The sequence below is a fragment of the Lycium barbarum genome, chromosome 12 (genome assembly GCF_019175385.1).
Source record: "Lycium barbarum isolate Lr01 chromosome 12, ASM1917538v2, whole genome shotgun sequence".
Lineage (NCBI taxonomy): Eukaryota > Viridiplantae > Streptophyta > Magnoliopsida > Solanales > Solanaceae > Lycium > Lycium barbarum.
The window spans coordinates 73,735,277-73,756,341 of NC_083348.1; the positions used below are offsets into that span (position 1 = coordinate 73,735,277).

The window sequence follows — 21,065 nt, forward strand, 5'->3', positions numbered from 1 at the left end:
TATTTCGTTCATTAGATTACGAAATGCAAAGAAAAAAAAAAAACAAATCAGTTTCCTTCGTTAATACACGAAATACAAAAAAAAAAAAAAAAAAAAAAACTTATTTCGTTCATTAATACACGAAATGCAATATATATATATATATATATTTTCCAATTTGAACGAAATAAAAAAAAAATCACGAACAAAAAAACAGTTTCTTTCTTTAATTTCAAGAATGGAAAAAAAAAGGGGCTATTTCGTGAATCATCCAATGAAATGCCAAATCATTTATTTCCCGAATTGCAAAAAAAAAAAAAACTAAAAAACCTATTTCGTGATTTGTGTCACGAAATGCAAAAAAAAAAAAAATACAAATTACTTTCTTTTTTATTCAGGAGATAAAAAAAATCATTTATTTCAAAAAAAAAAAAAAACTAAAAAAACCTATTTCGTGATTTGTGTCACGAAATGCAAAAAAAAATAAAAATAAATTACAAATTACTTTATTTTTTATTCAGGAGATAAAAAAATAATAAAAAAAAGATGGCATTTCGTGAATTGTGGTGCGAAATGCAAAAAAAAACAAAATAAAAAAAATAGTTTGTTTCTTTAATTTCAAGAATTGAAAAAAAAAGGGCTATTTCGTGAATCATCCAACGAAATGCCAAAAAAAAAATGTTTCTTTCATTTATTTCACCACGAATTGCAAAAAAAAAAAAAAAAAACCACCTATTTCGTGGATTGAAGCACGAACTGCCCATTTTGGTATATAAAAAAAAAAACATATCATTTTTGTCCAATGTATGCAAAAAATACCCATTTTGGCTCCGAGCTCTATAATAGCATTTGCATCTCATGAAAAATGAAGTTAAACTAATTAATTTCTAAATTATATTGTTAGTCCAACTGTCGATGTATCTTGGACAGTTAGGAACTATCCAATCATGCCATGACCGATTGCAATTGGAGGAGTTTGAAATTTTCAATCTCAAAATAGACAAATTAGAGACATGTTTGCAAGTACATGGACGCCTAAATTCCAACAACAAAACTAATAATAAAGAAACTCGAAAAGAATCATAACTATTTAAAAAAAAAAAACTGAGAAACTATTTCATTATCTTATATATCTCGTATTTAGTAGTATAAAAGAACATCCTCAACTTAGTGTACGTGAAAATTAGAGTGAATATGATTCGTCTCTCTATATATATGTGTGTGTGGATCAGGATTCCTCAAGTCCTCCCAAAATTTGAATTTATTGGGAAAAAAATTGTAGAAATGAAAATATGTTACGTGAGTGGAAGTTTAACATTTGTAAACCTCAATTGGAGTGCACCTTTAAACCACAACTTCAACTTGAACATTTTTTTCCAGTATATAGTTAAATTTCTAACAAACAAATGCCAATCTACAAGCCTAAACGTTTTTATTTGCAAGTGAAATCTCACACAAATACCACTTAGTTATTTTAGACTGGTAGATGAAAATGAAAAATGTTTGTTATCGATATTTATAGGAGCATAATTTAACTTTTATTTCTTTCTCAAAGAAAAAAGGGAAAAAAAGACAACACTTTTGATTTCCTTCACTTCCCAAATATGCAAGTCCTTTTTTGCTCCTTTTTTTTTATTTTTTTTAATCTAAGTAATTTTGGGAGTTTACAATATTTGTCCTCTCCTTGTGAAAACCTGGAATTTTTTTTCTCAAAAGAAGACATAAATTTTCCAGATCTTAATAAAATTAATTTCGAGGAATTGTACTATATACTATTTAGACTATCCAGCTTGTCATGGTACTTCAATAATACTAGGTATAGCCTGTGAGAGCTTAATAAATACTCCCTACCTTGGTCTTTGACAGTTCAAAATCATCATTTAGGGATGGTTTGGTACTATGGATAAACAAAAATAGTGATGGGATAAAAATTTAGTATCATCTTATCTTTTGTTTTGTTACTAATCATGGGATAAGTTATCCTAAGATTAAAAATAGTGCCGGGATAACTTATACCTATCAAAGGGTGGATAGTAATCTTGGGTAACTTATTCCAGGATAAAACAGTAAAATTGACTAAAATAGCCCCGAGGTTCTCAAAACCCTTTTTCTACTACATAAAGTGGAGGGTATTTTTGTAAACAAATAACTTTTTCTTAAAAGTTATGCAATGCATGTTACTTTTAATACAACAAACCAAACAATCAATAAGAAACAATATCAGAATAACTAATCTCAACATAAATAATCCTAATATAACTTATCCCAACATAATTAATCTCATCATAACTTGTGTTCAAAGCTTCACTGCCCTTTTACTCTATTCATCTTAATAGTGACATATGAATAAGTACATGCCATGTAAAGTAAAGGTCATGTGAGTCACTGTTGCTCTCTTTGGTTCACTAAGATGCGTAGACCCCCATGAAAATTCTGTAGCTATATTTTTCAAGAAATTAAACTTTCCAAATTTTGCATATCATCAAAATCCCAAGTCATGGTTTATTATCACTTCTCATAGACTAAAAGTTACTAACAAACAACATATGATCGTCGACTTGTAATTAGACGTTCGTCCGATAACATTATCAATCATATAAATCTTTGCTTTAGGCCCATTATGTTTCCATATATTGAGTTTTCTCTTAACTTCTTTTGTCACTATATCACAAGTTTTTGTTTTTATATAAAAACATGGTGACAAATCTTTAAGTAGTATTTAAAATATTCCAATTTGCTTTTATTATCTACAAAAATCAGTGACAATTTCATAAAGGAAATGAATGTGACATGAATATCCGAGTGAAACACTTGTTAGATTGCCGGCAATGCCGGCTTGAGAAACCTTGAAACCAAATGGAGAGAAATGAATGGATTGGGTTTTGGGGCAAAATTAAAACACAATAATTGTTAGGGGAATTAAATAAGCTCACGAGAATTTCCCAATATCTACTACTTAGCCAGCAATGTCATTAAACTATTTATTTATTTTTAGGTATATGAAAGGTGTGACTATTAGAAGGAGGCAGGCCAAGACTAGGCAAAAACCAATAGTACCCACAACTAAAAGTGGGATATATATACCATAAGAAGTCAAAGTTATAGTGCTTTTGTATTTAAGACAAACATGAGAAAGTTGGGAGCATAACTTTTCATTCATTTTGATTACTAAGTCAATATTTAATGCAATACGAATTTGCTTTAGCATTAAATATTTTATTGGCAATTTCATTTGTAGGCCAGCCAATCTTTATTTTAACTATTGTACAAAAGTTGAAAGACAATCCAATTTTCATTATGGCTGCCTGCTTAGATTAATTATTCTTGATTTCTTTCACTATTTTTTGCATTATAGTCCATAATCGACACACAGGTTTGACGCGTTTGATTTTAGGGGATTAAATCACAATCACGTATAATACAACTCTATCATTATATGCCTCCAAGAAGTTATAACTCAAGAAATAACTCATGAAACTACACATTAACTATTACTATTAAAAAAATTAATTAAGTTCCACCCCGTGAATACGAAACAGACAACATTGTTGGGTCCATCCCATAATTTGAGGAAGGAAACATCTCCCTCATTTTAAGGAAGAAAACAAGGAAGAAAACATTTCCCTTGTTTTGAGGAAGAAAACATATTCCTTGTTTTAAGAAAGAAAATATCTTCCTTGTATTTGGTAAATTGTCAAGTGCTTGCTTGAGTCACAAATGACATCAATAGGTTCATTTCATCCCTATAAATAGGGAAGCCTTCTATCATTTGTAACATCACCAAGAGCAAGAGAGAAAAACAGTAAGGAAAACACTTGAGTGAGATATAGGTATTCAGTTTAGGATTGGTTTTTTGTAATAGTTGAGTGTGAGAGTTGCTCCTCCTATTGTAATTCTGTTCCGGTTATGAATAGAAGACTTTTTCAATCCTAACAAGTGGTATCAAGAGCTTGGTTAATCTTCCAGGCCAATCTTTTAAAGATTCGTAAAATTTTCAGTCAAAAATTTTTTGTCCCAAAATTATGCTCTGAGTATACCATTAGAAAGATCTCGTTCCGAGGATTCCGAATATATATTTTTCGGAATTTTTTGACCACCGGAAGGCCTCCAAAAGTCCAGTCAAAGTTTCTCTGTCCACCATCACCGCCGCCGCTCCGCCACCTTCCGGCCACCAGCTCACCAGAGAAGACGACCGGAGAAACCCGATCCGACCAACCCGTTTGACCAGAACCAGATCTGGTCAAAGTCCAATTGCCACATCATCCTTTTGTTGACTCTTTCAACCAGCCAGTGGTTAAACCGGCCCGGTTCGGTTTGAATTAGTGCAACCCGGTTCACTCTGTTTTTGTCCGGTTTTCAGATTGGTCATATCGATCCCCTAGGTTTTCGACCATTCCGGATTCAACCATGATTCCCGTTTTGCCTGATTCTGCTTCCACAGTCCAGTACAAGCAGATTAGGTGCACTTTATCATCCTCAAATCATCATCGGATACCATGATTCCGCTAACATCCTCAAATTAGCCGAGCCGCTCGAAAATAAAGGTGCCAAACCCGACAAGAAGACAGACGAAGAATGGCCAAGAATGAATAGGAAAACGGTCGCACAAATTCGACAGTGGATTGACCATAGTGAATTCCATCATGTCGCGCAGGAAACGAGTGCTTACAAACATTGGGAAAATCTTGGGAGCATGTACCAAGCAAAAACGGCTCGAAATAAAACATTGTTGATGAGGCGATTGGTAAATCACAAGCTACGTAGCGGTACCTCTGTCACATAACACACAAGTCAGTTCCAAGATCTCGTGAACCAGCTAAGTGCAGCCGAATGGGTTCTCAAAGATGAGGAGCAAGCAATCTTGCTCCTAAGTTCTCTACCTGATAGCTGGGAGACTCTTGTCGTCACTCTCAGTAATTCCGCCCCCAATGGTAAGGTGACCATGCAGATGGTCACGCACGCCTTAATAAACGAGGAATCGCGAAGAAAAGAAGCCGGGGTAGATCAATCATATGCCCTTGTTTCTGAAAATAGTGGACGCAACGGAGGTAGAAGCGGAGGTAGAGGAAGAGGCCGAGGCAAAGGTAGAGGTCGAGGTCAAAGTAGGGGAAGATCTTAAGTTCGAGGGAGATCACGAAAGCGGGGAAAGTCCGTCGATACCAACACTTGGTTCGAGGGCTATTGTAACTATTGTGGCAACTATGGCCACAAGAAGGTGGAGTGTCGAAAGCTTAAACGGGAGCAACCTCAAACTAACCAGAGTTCGAGCAAGGAAGATGGTGAGACCATGGTCACCGTGTCACCAGACATTGCACTTGTTATATGCGGAGAGGAAGCATGCCTACACGTGGGCACAAATGATATTGAGTGGGTGATTGATACTGCTGCATCATTCCATGCCACTCCACACCGGGATTTGTTCAGTACTTATAAATCTGGAGACCACGGCGTTGTGAAGATGGGAAACACCAGTTTCTCGAGCATTGTTGGCATTGGTGATGTGCACATAAAAACCAGCAATGAAAGCTCACTTGTGTTAAAAGTGGTTCGTCATGTTCCGGATCTGAGATTGAATCTGATCTCAAGAGTAGCTCTAGATCGACAGGGGTATGGAAATCTGTTCAAGGATGGTACGTGGAAGCTGTCCAAAGGCTCTATGGTTATTGCTAGAGGACATATTTGTGGTACTCTTTACAAAACCAATGTAAAGTTGTATCGACCGAGTCTCAATGCAGTTGAAGAAGAGACATCGCCAAACTTGTGGCATAGACGATTGGGCCACATGAGTCTGAAGGGATTGACGACTCTTGCAAAGAAAGAAGCCATCTCAATAGATAAAGACGTAACTTTGGATCCCTGTGATCACTGTTTATTCATGAAACAACATAGAGTTTCTTTCAGTTCCACCAGAAAGAATCGTTCCGAGTTGCTGAGCCTTGTCCACTCTGACGTGTGTGGACCCATTGAAGAAAAATCTCTTGGTGGTAGCAAATACTCCGTGACATTCATCGACAACGCATCACAGAAGGTTTGGGCTTATTGTCTCAAATCGAAGGATCAAGTATTCGATCGTTTCAAGACAGTCCATGCTATGGTAGAAAGGGAGACTGGAAAGAAGCTGAAATGCCTCCGATCCGACAATGGAGGCGAGTACACTTCCCGGGAGTTTTTGGCATATTGTGCTGAACATGGGATCAGACATGAGAAAACGGTGCCACGAACACCACAACATAACGGTGTAGCTGAAAGAATGAACCGCACTATTGTTGAGAAAGTCCGATGCATGCTCAGTATGGCTAAACTGCCAAAGCCATTTTGGGGCGAAGCTGTTCTGACAGCTTGTTATCTTATAAACAGGTCACCTTCAGTCCCATTGAACTTTGAAGTTCCAGAAAAGATATGGTCTAGGAAAGATATTTCATATTCTCACTTGAAAGTGTTCGGCTGCAAGGCATTTGTGCATGTATCCAAGGAGTTGAGGCAGAAGCTTGATCTCAGATCAACTCCGTGTATCTTTATCGGCTATGGAGATCAAGAGTTCGGATACAGGCTATGGGATCTCGAAATGAAGAAAGTGATTCGAAGTAGAGACGTCGTGTTCCATGAAAACTAGTTTCATGAGTGTGCTCCAACAGTCAACAAGCAACGAAGTTATCATGCTCCAGATGATGTCCCTGAATCACCACACATTCCTCTCAACAACGAGGAACTTCATGATAATGTCCATGATGAACAAGAAAACATTGATCCGGCAGATGTTGATGATGATCAAAACGAAGAAATTCTTGAGCAGGGGGAGCCTTCACCCCAAGACGCAGCTGGAAATAATCAAGTTCGACGTTCTGCACGAGGGTTAATCCCTCAAAGGTCATACTCGCCAACAGAATGGATCCTTCTTACTAGCGAGGGGGAGCCAGAGAGCTTTCAAGAAGCTCAATCTCATCGTGAAAAATCCAATTGGCGACAGGCCATGGAGGAAGAAATGAATTCTTTACAAAAGAATCAAACATATGAGTTGGTGAAACTTCCTCCGGGAAAGAAGGCCTTGAAGAACAAATAGGTCTTCAAGCTCAAGAAAGATGCTAGCGAAAATATCGTGAAGTACAAGGCAAGGCTCGTAGTCAAAGGTTTCCAACAGAAGGAATGAATCGACTTTGATGAGATTTTTTCGCCGGTTGTGAAGATGATGTCTATCCGAGTGGTTCTCGGATTGGTGGCAAGTATGGATCTTGAACTTGGGCAGATGGACGTGAAAACAACTTTTCTGCATGGTGATTTGGAGGAAGAAATATACATGGAGCAGCCCGATGGTTTTCGAATCCCAAAGAAAGAGCATCTCGTTTGCAAGTTAAGGAAGAGTCTCTACGGTCTCAAACAAGCCCCAAGGCAATGGTACAAAAAGTTCGACTCATTCATGCTGAAACATCAATACAAAAGAACAACTGCAGATCATTGTGTGTACTTGAAGAAGTTCCCCGATGGAAAATTTATCATCCTTCTGCTCTATGTGGATGATATGCTGATAGTAGGCCAGGATGCAACTATGATCAACAACTTGAAGAAAGATTTGTCTAAGTTCTTTGATATGAAAGACTTAGGCCCTGCACAACATATCTTGGGCATGAAAATCATTCGTGATCGAAAGGCAAAGAAGTTGTTCTTGTCACAAGAGGAATACGTTGAACGCGTGATCGAAAGGTTCAACATGAAAAATACCAAGCCTGTTGGTACTCCACTAGCAAATCACTTCAAGTTGAGCAAGGAAAGTTGTCCTTCTTCCGAAGAAGAAAAGAAGAAGATGAAAGCAGTGCCCTACTCTTCAGCAGTTGGAAGTTTGATGTATGCAATGGTGTGCACAAGGCCAGACATTGCTCATGCCGTCGGTGTTGTGAGTAGATACTTATCAAATCCATGAAGAAAACATTGGGAAGTTGTCAAGTGGATACTACGGTACCTGAAGGGTACATCCAGACTATGTTTGTGCTATGGGGGAGCTAAGCCGATTTTGGAAGGTTACACCGATGCTGACATGGCAGGAGATTATGATAGCAGGAAATCAACTTCGAGTTATATATTCACATTTGCAGGGGGAGCTGTGTCATGGCAATCCAAGTTACAAAAGTGTGTAGCACTATCAACCACAGAAGCCGAATACATTGCCGCAGTTGAAGCTGGGAAGGAGCTTATGTGGCTGAAACGTTTCCTTCAAGAACTGGGTTTCCGACAAGAAGAATACACAGTTCATTGTGATAGTCAAAGCGCTATGGATCTCAGCAAAAACTCGAGGTACCACTCACGCACAAAACATATTGACGTTCGATATCACTGGCTCAGAGAAGCAGTCTAGCAACATGAACTGAAGCTCGCCAAGATCAACACAAACGACAATCCTGCAGACATGCTGACCAAGGTGGTACCGAGAGACAAGTTCGAATTGTGCAAAGAACTTGTCGGCATACACTCAAACTAAAAGCCAGTCAGGTGTATGGGACTGGAGGGGGAGATTTGTTGGGTCCATCCCATAATTTGAGGAAGGAAACATCTCCCTCATTTTAAGGAAGAAAACAAGGAAGAAAACATTTCCCTTGTTTTGAGGAAGAAAACATATTCCTTGTTTTAAGGAAGAAAACATCTTCCTTGTATTTGACAAATTGTCAAGTGCTTGCTTGAGTCACAAATGACATCAATAGGTTCATTTCATCCCTATAAATAGGGAAGCCTTCTATCATTTGTAACATCACCAAGAGCAAGAGAGAGAAACAGTAAGGAAAACACTTGAGTGAGATATAGGTATTCAGTTTAGGATTGGTTTTTTGTAATAGTTGAGTGTGAGAGTTGCTCCTCCTATTGTAATTCTGTTCTGGTTATGAATAGAAGACTTTTCCAATCCTAACAAACATTGTTATCAATTGGAATAGATAGTAGACGGAAATACATAAAAGTAAAGACTGAAAAACCAGTACAACTTAATCTTTAACCCAATTTTACATGAATGAAGGCCACTGATGAGGCAGAATCCTACACTTAGCCACACTTATAGAGAGCAGAAATAGGGTAGCGGACATATTGGCTAAAGAAGGAGCAAGGACGAAATTATCTGGTGACATAGTTCACTTGACGATTCCTGTGTTTGCTGTTGATGTATTTATAGTAGACAACAAACTGCTTTTGCTAGAAACGTTACGGCTTGTAATAGTAACAGTAAGCTTGACTCCATTATCTAAACTCATTCGGTTTATAGCGAAATCCTGTATTTTGTTATTATGCACAGAATTTAATATATTAAGTCTTTTATCAAAAAAAAAAAAAAAAAAAAAAATCTCTTGAGGCGAAAGCCTCCACGTCTACCCAAGAGACTTCTAGTATATAGGACTTGATTGTTTTGCATTTCCCTCCCGTAAAACCACATATTTTAGTGGTAAAATGTTACGAACGTAATGTCACTGTCCTTAAAAAGATGGGTGTTTAGCCAGTTATTTTAGTAGATCAATGTGTGTCATAAGAGGAAAAAAGCGGGAACACTGTCGGTATGGCTCTTTTATAATTGAAGATTTGGATCCACCATGTGCCTTTACTGAAAGCGTTTGTTGGTAGTTCTTATGATTTTGAGGAGAGGGCAACCAAATCCAAAAGTGACTGTCTTTTCTCTTTTCTTGTTTTTTACTTTTAACTGATAGGTGATGTCAACTCATTATGATTGAATCCTAATTTAATCAATTGTAATGAATATGGATTATGACTCTGCTAAGCATTTCAACAAAATTAGTGCATTAATTTCAGAAGAACGTGGGGAGTTTAATGCGCAAGCATGTTTTTCCTCTCAAAAAGTCCACTCTCAATCATTTCCATTATTTGCAAAGAATTGTTATCCAATTCATTCTACAAGGAATGGCAATGCAGCCCAAACCAAAAAGAGGCTGTAGCCCAATACTAGCAATGGGTCTCTATTCTAATATTTCATTTCACACTAATAGCAAAAAAATGGCCCTGTCAAAGCCTTGCTCAATTTCATTATTATCTTGTTATAAACTGAAATATTGTTTATATGAGGTGTGCTAGACATATTAAAGAAATCCCAATGAAAATAAAAGACACAATTCAAGCTCATCAAATCTTCAGCTGAGTATACTTACTAGCTCGTTTTGTATACTTATTAGCTCGTTTTGGTAAGAACCAGAATATATACACCAGCACGATGCAAAACCAAAGTCAAGAGTCAAGACTTCATTTTCTAATGAGTGTCATTTACTAGAAAATGAATCCACAACACTACCAAAGCTGTCCAACTTGGAACTCAGCACAAACCAACAGATTGAAAAAAAATAAAAATAAAATAAGGGAAGCCTTGGCACAACTGTAACAGCCGACTTCGTGTGTCACATATTCAAGCTATAGAAATAGCCTCTTGTAGAAATAAAAGGTAAGTCTACATAAAATAAATCCACTATGGTCCGATCCATCCCTAGATATCAGGCATAGTGGGAGCTTAGTTGTAACGAGTGACCCTTTTTTTAGAATGCAAAAACAAATTCAAGATACTGGATTTTCCAAAGATTGCATTTATGAGTAAGTGCATCCACAATGCTATCACACCACATCAATTGCTATAATTTCAAAATTGCATAACTAAAGACGGATCTGGACTTAAAGAAATTGTGGTAGACAATTAAAGAGGTGTGCTAGACTCTTCACCACTTCCCTTGCTATAAAATGCAAATGGTTAGTCCACTCATAAAAGGTGTGCTAGACACAACTAGAGAAATTCCAATGGAAATGTAAGAACAATTCTAGCTCATCAAATCTTCCATGATAAGCACACACATTCTCTTGGTTTAGTAAAGAATCACAATTTATACCAACAAAATGCAAAACGTGTCATTTTCCTTGCTATAAATGACAACATTGCTAAATCACTTGTAAAGGGTGTGCTAGACACCATTAAAAAAACTCAAATGAAAATTTAATAAGACACAATTCAAGCTCATCAAAATCTTCGTGTGAGCATACATATTACTATATTATCAAAAAATAAGTCACACCAAAAAGAGCAAAACCTGCTTGTAAAACCTTATCATTTTTCTAGCTATAAATGACAATATTGCTAAATAACTTGTAATGAAGGTGCTAGACACAATTAAAGAAACTCAAATGAAAATGTAAAAAGCCAATTCAAGCTCATCAAAATCTTCTTGTGAGAGTACATGTTCTCTAGTTTTGATAAGAAGGACCTCACAACAATAAAAGAGCAAAACCACATTCAAGATTCTTGATTTTCCAATGATTTCCATTTATGAGAAAGTGCATCCACAACACAATTAGAGATATTCCAATGGAAAAATAAGAACAATTCTAGCTCATAAAATCTTCAATGATGAGCACACACATTCTCTTGTTTAAGAAAAGAATCAAAATTTATACTAACAAAGTGCAAAACCTTATCATTTTCTTTATAGCAAGGATGCTTTATGGATCCAATGGGTACATATCTACTATGGTAAAGGTGAGTCCTTATGGGGAAAATGGCCTAAACAGGCATGCTGGGTAATACAGAAGATAGTGAAATCTCAGAAGTATATTGAGGAGGCAGGGCTGTGTGAGAACGATTTGCTTAATATGCCCACTTTCTCAATTAAGAAGATGTATCCCAAATTGTTGGGTGACCACCCTAAAGTGTCTTGGAGGAGATTGACTTGTAATAATCCTGGATTTCCTAAGTGGATTTTCGTTTTATACCTGGCAGTGCATGGAAGACTTTATACTAACAAAGTGCAAAACCTTATCATTTTCCTTGCTATAAATGGAAACACTACAGCAAGGATGCTTTATGGATCCAATGGGTACATATCTGAGTCGTAAGTGGATTTTCATTTTATACCTGGCAGTGCATGGACTAAGGATAGGTTGATAATTTGGGGTATGCAAATTTGCCCTCTCTGCCCACTGTGTGAAACTGAGTTGGAAACCATTGACCATTTATTTTTTGAATGTTCAGTGTCTGCTCATAAATGGAGAAAGCTCCTGCAATGGCAAGGCGTATCCAGAGTAGCTATGCCATGGACTGACGAATTGCATTGATAGAATCAAAGGTAAGGGAAGTGCTGCTACCACCTACAGAATGACTTTAGCTGCTACTATTTATGAACTATGGATGGAGAGAAATCATAAAGCTTTCCAGAGCAAGAGAAGGAATGAAGATGTTATTGTGAAGAAGGTGATTCAAGAAGTATTTGTGAGAGCTAGTAAGCATGTTAAGCTAATACAGTGTGTTAATAGCCTTGATGCTTTTCTAGTCTAGCTTGAATCGGTGACAAGAAGTTATGTAGCTAGGTGGTATCACCAGTCGGGGCCTCCTTTTTTTTTTTTTTTTTTTTTTTTTCACTTTTGGTAATAAAATGAGAATAGTTACCAAAAAAAAAAATTGGAAAATATTGCTAAATCACTTGTAAAGGGTGTGCTAGAAACAATTAAAGAAACTCCAAACAAAATGAATAAGAACAATTCAAGCTATCAAAATCTTCTTGTGAGCATACATATTATCTAGATTCGGTAACAAAGAACTCACACAGAAAAGAGCAAAAACCAAATTCAAGATTCTTGATTTTCCAATTATTTCCATTTATGAGAAAGTACATCCATAACACAATTCGAGAAATCCCAATGGAAAATATAAGAACAACTCTAGCTCATCAAACCTTCCATGATGAGCACACACATTCTCTTGTTTTAGTAACGAATCAAAATTTATACCAACAAAGTGCAAAACCTTATCATTTTCCTTGCTATAAATGGCAACATTGCTAAATCACTTGTAAAGACTGTGCTAGAGACAATTAAAGAAATTCCAAAATGTAATAAGAACATTTCAAGCTCATCAAAATCTTCTTGTGAGCATACATATTATCTAGTTTTGGTAACAAAGAACTCACACAAAAAAGAGCAAAAACCAAATTCAAGATTCTTGATTCTCCAATGATTTCCATTTATGAGAAAGTGCATCCACAACACCATGAAAGCTACCAAAATTAGAACTCACCACATCAATGCCAACACCCAAACTCTCAGCACCAGCAGCAGTAACCGGTCCATGCGCCGCCACCACCATTCTTGGACATCTCCTCCTCACCATTTCCCAATCCAATCCAAATTCCCTCAAGCTCTTCAACAACCCCTCCACTTCACCAGTACTAGTAAACACAATTGCATCAAATCCACACTCCTCTTCACTCTTTGTCACCACATCCACCGCACATTTCGCTCCAGCCCACCGTGTCTCGTATGCATCTAATCTCACTGGAATCCACTCCCTTTTGGATAAATCATCAAGAAACTTAGGCACAACAGGTGGCTCATCCAACCCAATCACTACAGGAACTGGGCATAACACTTTTCTTCCTTGGCCTAATCCTAGTGCGTCCACTAACCCTGATGGGGTTGCAATTGGAGGAACCAAGATTCTAATTCTTTCAGTGTTTTCACATATTTTTCCAATGAAATCTTGATTCAGTAACTCAGAATCATTACCTAAAGCTGCAATTGTGAGGATTTCTCCATTTGGGGTTAAAGGGGGTCTGGGGCTGATTGACAAAGCTTGTGAAAAAGCTGTGATTCCAGTTCTTGAAGTGAATGCAAGAGCTGAAAATTCTTCAAGAAGTGAGTTGGGTTCATTGGTGATAGGATGTAAGTACTGATGAATGGAAGAGATAGTTAGTTGAGTAGATTCAACAATGACTGTTGGACACCAAAGAGGTGTCCAACCTTTGAGTTGTATGAGCTCAGATAATCTTCCAGCGTAGTTTTGAGGAGTGGTGAAAGCTATGACACAGTTTCTTCTATTGTTTTCGGGGCTTGGAATTGGAAAAGGAAATAGCGGAGGATGCTGCATATTTTTAGAACCAATATCATTGCCTTATCAGTTTGGGAGTTTTATCTGTTATCACTCACATAATGAATGGAGTAGTTCGCCAGGGAGTTAAAATTCCTGTATTTTATAGAGAAAACATTGAGATAAGGTGTCTCTTTCTTTTTTTTTTTTCTGAAGGGGGCGCCAGGAGAGTGGTTTGTCAACGTGTGATGACGGGGATAAATCATGTCAATTTTAGGAAAAAGTCTAGTAGAAACCTAGTAATCCCTTCGACCCGCATATTGGTTTACACCCTATTTATTAGTTAACTAATGTAACCTTAGTTAACTAATAAATAAGGTAAGATATGATACGCTTATATATATATGACACATATCCGGTGCAAATATCCTGTGCGAGTAAATTTTAACGTTTTAACCCTTGGAGTTCGTTGTAAAAAATTAGAGATGTTTGAACGATATTTGATTGAAATTAAAAAAATATTAAAGTTGAAATTGAAGAAATTATTTGGAAGTACAGTTGTGTTTGAACATAAATTTTTCTTGGTAAAAAGTTGAAAATATATTGATGAAAGTTAGCATCTCACTTGAAATACTCTTTAAGCTAGTTTTTCAATATTTCACTACGCCTGATGCGACGCCAATATTTACAAATATTGTTGGTACGAAGAATATGTCCCCTACAAAAAGCTCCCAATCTTTAGAAAACTATACTCATTCAAACTTTTTTCTTCAAATGCTTCTTGCACAAACTTTTGACACATTTCAGTGATTTCACTGTCTAGGAACGGTCCATCTTATGTTTTATCCAGCAGTGGCTTCTCTTTAGCGGTTGACAAAAGAATAGTGCAAATTTAGACACATTAACATGATTCCTTATTACCATTCCTAGTAAAGAATCAGTCGTGTCTGCAGCCAAAAGAAGGTTAGAGGCAATATAGCAATCAGGAAGTCCAAATCAGTTTTCAAGAATTGAAGCGGTATCTTTCATTTTTGACCAAATGATATTGAAATTCTCAAAATGCAAAAATTACAGCTATAAGGAAGATACTATGATTCTGAACCTCTAAATCTTACCCTACATCCTCAATTAAGGGATGAAAGTCTAGCCTAGAATAGCAAAATCTTGAAACAAAAAATTACAAATCACTCAATACAATATGAGCTTGATGCACCTTACAAATTCCTTTTAAATGCTTTGAAACCGCCAACTTTATTGCTTTGGCTTTACGTAAGATTTACTAAACTTCCTCAAGTCCATCTTATGTTTTATCCAGCAGTGGCTTCTCTTTAGCGGTTGACAAAAGAATAGTGCAAATTTAGACACATTAACATGATTCCTTATTACCATTCCTAGTAAAGAATCAGTCTTGTCTGCAGCCAAAAGAAGGTTAGAGGCAATATAGCAATCAGGAAGTCCAAATCAGTTTTCAAGAATTGAAGCGGTATCTTTCATTTTTGACCAAATGATATTGAAATTCTCAAAATGCAAAAATTACAGCTATAAGGAAGATACTATGATTCTGAACCGCTAAATCTTACCCTACATCCTCAATTAAGGGATGAAAGTCTAGCCGTAGAATATCAAAATCTTGAAACAAAAAATTACAAATCACTCAATACAATATGAGCTTGATGCACCTTACAAATTCCTTTTAAATGCTTTGAAACCGCCAACTTTATTGCTTTGGCTTTACGTAAGATTTACTAAACTTCCTCAAGTTTTCCAAGGTAGTTCGAATTTGATCAGAAATAGTCATGTATAGACATCTTTGTGCTGCCTCATCCAGTCCACCAAGGATGGTTCTTGGCCACCGCCCACTGGAAGCTGATGAATCCCGAGATTGAGATAGAGCCATCTCTCTGAGTTCAGGAAGGTTGAATTCCATTGGCTCACCAATAACTATTTTTATCTCCTGGTTCCATAAAGGAACTGGAGGTCTTCTCCCAAAAGCATAGTTCTCAGGCATAACCTGATAATTGATTAAAGCACAGAATGTATCAATAATCCCAATGATAAAATTTAAGTTTTTCAACTAAAAGCTCGTTCAGCATCAATAATCAACCTTAATTTGGAAACGAAAATACACATCCATATAAATACGGATGCATGTGTTCATATACAAGTATATGTGTATTTTATATCCTCGAAATGGACTGCGCATAAATTTTTAGCTAAAAGTACTGACAATCATGGCATTTTGGCCACTATTATTTCTTTTCTAAGGATGGGACACCGGAGGGAAAGGAGGAAGAAACTATAATTTGGCAAGACATGTCGCTTATTAGTGAAGTTGACAAAAGGATCGGATGGACTTTGTAACAACAATGAAGCAGTGCCATAAATGCAACGGAGTGATTTAAACACACTTTTAATACTGCATGACCACTAATCCTCTGAGCTACATTACCTTATTTTTACAATAAACAATGAAAAATACATAATCAGAAGGGTACAAATTACATAATCACAATAATTCGAACATACTAAGAAGGCCTGTATGCATAGTGTATTATTACCAAAACCAAATGGATTGCTATTTAGGCATTAACCCGCACTGTTCATTTTTGTGTATGGACAGCTATTATGTCAAGAACCTACCTTTTCAAAACCATGATGGATAATTGGCAGGACAATTGGAGTCACGGGGGCACGAGCAATGAGACTGGCAGTTCCCCACTTCAATCGTCTTATAGGAGCATCCTCTGGACAGACCTTCCCTTCTGGAAATGTATGCAACTGCCCATTTGGAAGTAAGTCATTAGCCAAACATGTCATTTCAATTTAGCTTAATAGGAACTGTTGATACCATTATACACTATTCTCATGCATTCTGGATGAAATGGAGGTTACATTAAGCGACACTGGATCAGTTCAAATTCAGTCCTCAATTCCAGAATAACATAATATCAGATACATATCCATTTTACCGTAACAAAATAAGCCCCAAAGCGTAACAAAAGATCAATTGACTAAGCAGAAGTCTAGAAAATTTGACAGTAACGTCCATAACTAGATAAAAGAATTCAGGGTAAGGGGTAAAAGATGTATTACCCAGGCTCCGTCAGTCAAACGATCAAGAGCTTCATTCATATGTTCTTGATATATTCCACCCCCTCTTGTTATTGGTATACATTTCCCTGCACATATTCACACGGTGAGACGAAACCCACAACAACAATAACATCTTGTATTTAATTGTTTAATTCGTGTAGGTCTGCAAATGAAACCCCAAAACCTCAAATCCCCTAATGCCTATCAAATTAAGAGTCTCCCACTACTCGCTTTAGCAAGGGAAATAAGAAAATATAAAATTGACAGTTATACATGTTAGTGGAGAATAAACCGCACACAATCACAGATCCAGATCCCAATCACGGAAAAGCACGGAGGCATGTTGAACAAAAGCATAGGTACAGATATGAATAACTGCTCAACATGAAAGCTTGTTGTACAGAAGCATGGGTGCAAATCTGAATAACTGCTCAATATGAAAAGCTTGATATCCATGTGAACCGCACAGAAACCACATAGGCGCGCATGCAGATTCGAGTAAGTGCTAATATGGAAGTTTAAGCTAAGTAGGTGTTTGGCCTTAGATTCCAAATATTTTTCATTTTATTTGGAATTTATGGAGTTGGAGTTGAAGATGGAGTTGTGTTTGGTTATACTTTTTACAAAGAATATTTCGAATAATATTCATATTTGAATATACTTAAATACAACTTCAAAAGTGAAAAATGAGTTGGAAAACAAGTTATAAGTTGTTTCCTGACTTTGAAATACAACTTCAAGTTAGCTTTGGAATTTTCATGGCCAAACACTAATTTTCAAATAAAGTGAACAATTATTCCGGAAAAAAGTGAATAACTTGTATGGCCGAACGAGTCCTAAATCTCAATCCTATTCCACTGAGATATAAACTAAAGTCTGCCGAAGGGTGTGGCCTAGTGGTCAATGAAGCGGGTAGAGAACTATGAGGTCTTAGGTTCAAATCCCAACAGAGACAAAAACACTAGGTGATTTCTTCTCATCTGTCCTAGCCTTGGTGGACAGAGTTAAACTCTTGCTAGTGGGAGGTGGCAAGTATCCCGTGGAATTAGTCGAGATGTGCGCAAATTGGCCCGGACACCACAATTATCCCCAAAAAAAAAAATGATATGGCCTTAAGCTTTGAGACACTACTTCAGTTTATAAATATACTAGTTACACATTTTTATTTCGATTATACAGCAATTCCAAATACATTTATTGCATCATTCCTACACCCAAGAGCTCCTTCTCTACTGTTTTTTTTAGGTAAATGATCTCCGGATATTCTCAAAGTTTTTTTATTTTTATAAGTAGATATTCTCAAAGTTCTTGATAGAACATCTATGCAAAAGCATGCTCCCTCCTTCCTAAGGGAACCTAATATTCTGCTTTGAAAATACATGTCCACTGACAAAGCATAACTTCCATTTCTCTTTTCACTTTTGAACCCTACTATGATATGGAGTTCGTTTTTTTAAAGAATGGTAAGGTTGTATTAATGACCCACAATGGTTGTCAAAAATTACATACAGATCAGTTCCATTACAATTCTATCCTATTAACTGTATTGACATCTTCTAGTCTACACTAAAAACCCAAAGGGGAAATACATCTGTATTTCATAGTGTAATATTCTCATATTTACTTTCAAAACACCTTTGGTTCCTCTTTCACCCACCAAACACACGCAGGAATTGTCTCCCATATCTTCCACTACGATATGAAGTTCATAAGTAATAAAAGCACCAGAAAGACAGGGCATGAAAATACAAGAACAGAAGTGTACCAGACCAACAGATTACACACCGATCCGGAAAAAGTATGACAATACTTTATTTTTAAAGCATATGTCTTCAGCGGACAGTACCCATCGAGCCAGCTTTGCATTACAAATTGGAAAACCTTTGAATGCCCACATAACTGGGTCATCCAATCTGCAGTTAGACACAGAATAGGAAATAAGAGATGGTAACAACGATCAAAGTACCCAGAAAATCACTAGAATGATGATCAAATCGACAATCAAGTATGCCTCAACCCTAAATGGGGTTGGTTATATGAATCCTCTATATGCATTCCACTATACCAGGCCACATTTCATTCCAAAACTCAGCAAAGACTGAAATAAAAAGATGGGTAGTCTGCACCCAAGGGTGTGGCTTAGTGGTCAATGAAATGGGTTGTGAACCCTGAGGTCTCAAGTTCAAATCCCAGTAGAGACAAAAAACACTAGGTGATTTCTTTCCATCTATCCTAGCCTTGTTGGAGTTACTTGGTCCCTGTTGCTGGTGGGAGGTGAAAGGTATCCAGTGGAATTAGTTGAGGTGCACGCAAGCTAGCCCGAACACCACAGTTATAAAAAAATTATTTTTTTAAAAAAAAGGAAAGAAAGATGGGTAGTCTTATTATCCCCTCCCCCTTTAACTGACTGCACACGAAAAAATTTGGAAATATTGCCCATTAACTTGGATTACAGGTCACCAACAATCTGATTTTTCAAACCTAGCAAGAATGTCTGCAGTGTACCGAGCAGGACAGTTATATGTCATATAACCATTTTCTGATCCCCAAACATCTGACACTTAACTTAAATGGTAAAAATCATTCAAATCAATAATGCGTGTTGTACTCAACAATCAATAACTCATTTTTCCACCATGTCTTGGATAAGATCTACTTCTCAAGAACAACAGACATTGTATACCTAGCTGCTGTGCCTGGCTGCCAGCTCTATATTATTCAACTAGAAAAAAGAACGAGTCTTTCAGGCAAAGGTCTCAGTGAAAGCATATATCAGAATGATCAAAGTATCCTAGAAAATCACTAGATCAATGATAAATTCAACAATCAAATATGCTTCACCACAAAATGGGGTTGGTTATATGGACCCTCTATATGCATTCCGCACTATCAAGGCACATTTAAATCCAAATATCAGCAAAAATTAAAGTAAAAAAGATATTCTTATATCCTCTCCCCCTTTAAGCGACTGTAAACAAAAATATTTTCAGTTTCATTGCCAGTTAAATGGGATTATAAGTCACCAAAAAATAGTTTGCCAAGCCTAGCAAGAATGTCTTCCTAGTACAAGAATTAAATGTTATGACCATTTTGTGATCTCTACAGCATCTAACACCTAAATGACTAAAAGCATTAAATTCAATAATGGGTGTTTTACCCAACAATCAATAGCCCAATAAACAATTTATTCACCAAGTCTTGCCTAGGATCTACTTCTCAAGAACAACAGACATTGCATGCCCAGCTCCTGTGTCAACTCTAGAGGTGTCAATGAAAGCATACATCAAAAAAACAAGATTTTCTATCTCAACGAGCTCATAAGTCCTAACAAGACTGAATTAAGAAGAGAACAAACTGAAAAAGTGACTGAAAATCTTGAAAACTAGACTTTTCTCATAGAAGAAAATACATCGAAAAGTATCACATAATTGGGATAGAGAGAGTAATAAAGTGAAAGATTTATTAGAATGAAGAAGTGACAGACGTGGACATGTGATTGCTGACGGTGAGGAGAGGAACACCAGCAGGGCGAGATCGAACAAGGTGGATGAGGGTGTCACCGTTATGAACAGTGGTTGTGTTCATTACATTGGCAACCACCTTAGCGAAGGTACCAACCGCAGTGACGACCAATTTCCTAGGTAGACCACCAAGGTGGTTTGCTCTCGCAGCCCACTCCATCGTCCCCCCACCCATGTCTCAAAGATGTTAAAACCCGGCGGCATAAATTCCTTTCTTTAACCACCAATTTATAATACTCTTCTTTTTCTCCTAGGTGAAAATCACTTTCCTCTTGATTAAACAAAAACAAAAAAAAAATTCCCCTTTAATTTAAATAATATTTATATCGTCCCCTCCCATCTCAATTGGAGTATATTTTTAGGCCCCGTTTGTCCATAGATACAAAAAAAAAATTAAAAAAAATTCGGAATTTTGTAGTTGGAGTTGTATTTGACCATAATTTTTGAAATTGTAGTTTTTTTGGTGAAATGTAGTTGTAAAAAAGTGAAAAAAAAAAAGTTTTTTGAGTTTTTGATATTCCGGATGAAGTTGTATTCGGAATTTTTATGACCAAACGCTGATTCCGGAAAAAAGTGAATCATGCTTATGACCAAACGGGGGCTTAATGCCTATTTACCTTTATATTGGTTGCAACTTGAGACCGAGGCAA

The 21,065-nt window shown here is 36.7% G+C and overlaps 2 protein-coding genes across 2 annotated transcripts; both read right to left on the reverse strand.

Moving 5' to 3' along the window:
• Window positions 1–12,928: 12,928 nt before the first annotated feature.
• LOC132624426 (uncharacterized) lies at window positions 12,929–13,861 on the reverse strand. Its single transcript, XM_060339209.1, has one exon. The coding sequence runs from the start codon at window positions 13,859–13,861 to the stop codon at window positions 12,929–12,931; it is 933 nt and encodes a 310-aa protein (XP_060195192.1).
• Window positions 13,862–15,266: 1,405 nt separating this feature from the next.
• LOC132623018 (N-acylphosphatidylethanolamine synthase) lies at window positions 15,267–20,666 on the reverse strand. The gene is made up of 5 exons (XM_060337719.1): window positions 20,379–20,666; window positions 18,680–18,807; window positions 16,895–16,980; window positions 16,442–16,579; window positions 15,267–15,812 (listed from the first exon to the last, which is right to left on the reverse strand). Exons 1-5 carry the CDS (start codon window positions 20,588–20,590, stop codon window positions 15,519–15,521), a joined length of 858 nt encoding a protein of 285 aa, XP_060193702.1. The 5' UTR covers window positions 20,591–20,666; the 3' UTR covers window positions 15,267–15,518.
• Window positions 20,667–21,065: the final 399 nt, after the last annotated feature.

What these genes read in the sequence shown, in the direction of transcription:
- LOC132624426 (XM_060339209.1), bottom strand. Translation starts at nt 13,861, where the DNA reads ATGCAGCATCCTCCGCTATTTCCTTTTCCAATTCCAAGCCCCGAAAAC.
- LOC132623018 (XM_060337719.1), bottom strand. Translation starts at nt 20,590, where the DNA reads ATGGGTGGGGGGACGATGGAGTGGGCTGCGAGAGCAAACCACCTTGGT. An exon ending in GTCAGCAATCACATGTCCAC is followed by an intron (nt 18,808 to 20,378) that starts GTCTGTCACTTC and finishes GTCTAACTGCAG; the next exon opens with ATTGGATGACCCAGTTATGT. An exon ending in TCCATCATGGTTTTGAAAAG is followed by an intron (nt 15,813 to 16,441) that starts GTAGGTTCTTGA and finishes ATCAATTATCAG; the next exon opens with GTTATGCCTGAGAACTATGC.